This window comes from Austrofundulus limnaeus, unplaced genomic scaffold, assembly GCF_001266775.1.
Source record: "Austrofundulus limnaeus strain Quisiro unplaced genomic scaffold, Austrofundulus_limnaeus-1.0 Scaffold450, whole genome shotgun sequence".
Taxonomy (NCBI): domain Eukaryota; kingdom Metazoa; phylum Chordata; class Actinopteri; order Cyprinodontiformes; family Rivulidae; genus Austrofundulus; species Austrofundulus limnaeus.
In genome coordinates this window covers 363,914-365,281 of record NW_013952852.1, presented here as the reverse complement: position 1 = coordinate 365,281, position 1,368 = coordinate 363,914, and the positions used below count along the sequence as shown (strand labels likewise).

The window sequence follows — 1,368 nt, the reverse complement described above, 5'->3', positions numbered from 1 at the left end:
TTTTCAGGACCCCACCTTGATGTTTCAGGACCCCACTTTGGGTCCCGACCCCAACTTTGGGAACCATCACCTTRCAGTATGCTGTTTCTGCTTCGTTGTGCTGGTTTCAGATTTATTGATTTTTTAGTTAATTTGGCTGTTTTAACTATTTTGCCAGTTTCAATTTCTGTTCTTGTTTCAGTTATTTTTTCTCTTKTTTCACTGTCTGCTAATTTCAACTTCTTTCTGCTACTTTYAGCTTCTTATTTCTAATTTTTGACACTTTTACTTGAACAACTTTCAACAAAAAAGCATGTTTGCTGTGTTTTTGGAGGAGATGCTTGATCTCTGCTTTATAAAAGACTTTAGATATTTAAAGTGAGCAGCTCACCCAGCTCAGTCCTGGCCTCCTGTCGTTGTCGGTCCTTCTTCATCCGCCTCTCTCTGGCTCTGTCAGCCTCGGTCTTCATCCTCCTCTCCAGCACCTCCAGCTCTTTCCTTTCTATCTCATAATGCCACCGGTCGGTGCAGCCACCCATCACTTCTTCAATCTTCCCGATCAGTTCTCTGACCTGAAAGCCRTCCCCTCTGGTCTTGTTGTTCAGGACGTGGTACCTGTTGCAGCATTTCTCCACGAGCCACAGCAGAGCCTCTCCCTCCGTCTCCAGGTACTGCTCCGTCCTCGTGGCCCCCAGCCAGTCCCCGAAACTGAACAGCAGGATGACGCGGCTCCAGATGTGCTCGCTGAGGAGCTCCAGATGTTCCTGCGCTGCTCTCCTGTGGGTCTCGGTGAAGGCCCGGTCCGTGCGGATCACCAGCAGGAAGACATGAGGCCCCGGAGGACAGAGAGACAGACTGAGAGCCATCTCCCTGCGGTCGAAGACGGACGTCTCGTGGCAGAAGTAGTTCCTCCACCAGCCCGGCGTGTCCACCACCGTCAGCTGCCTCCCAAACACCACTGCTCCTCCAACACGGCACTGAGCTGTGCTCCTGGGCTGCTGGACACCGTCTCTGTCCAGGAGGGTGTTCAGGACGGAGGACTTCCCTGAGCCCTTGGCTCCCAGCAGCACCAGGCGGATTTCAGTGACCGGCCTCAACCTCTCTGGAAGAACAAAATAAACCAGATGAGGTAAGATGCTGGAGTGGCTGGTTTTGTAGACTTGAAACCAGAAGAGTAATGAAAGCATCATGAACGAGAAATATTTCATTTCTTGCAAAAACAGTGAAAGCTGCACTGCAAAACTGTCCACCTAACCAAGTTTTAAAACCTTATATCAGCCAAAAAGTCTTTTTGATCTTGTTTTGAGACTGATTTACTAAACAAGAACTGATTAATAATAATCGAGTTTTCACAAAGTGTAAGATTATGTAAAGTAAAAATACTTGATT

General features: G+C 48.2%; 1 protein-coding gene across 1 annotated transcript in view; it reads right to left on the bottom strand.

The window, feature by feature from the left end:
- LOC106529546 (GTPase IMAP family member 8) overlaps positions 1 to 1,368 on the bottom strand; it is an 8,752-nt gene that overhangs the window by 5,111 nt on the left and 2,273 nt on the right. The window contains exon 2 of the mRNA XM_014025006.1: positions 371 to 1,108. Coding sequence (XP_013880460.1) covers positions 371 to 1,108 — 738 coding nt within the window. The remainder of the gene's footprint in view (positions 1 to 370; positions 1,109 to 1,368) is intronic.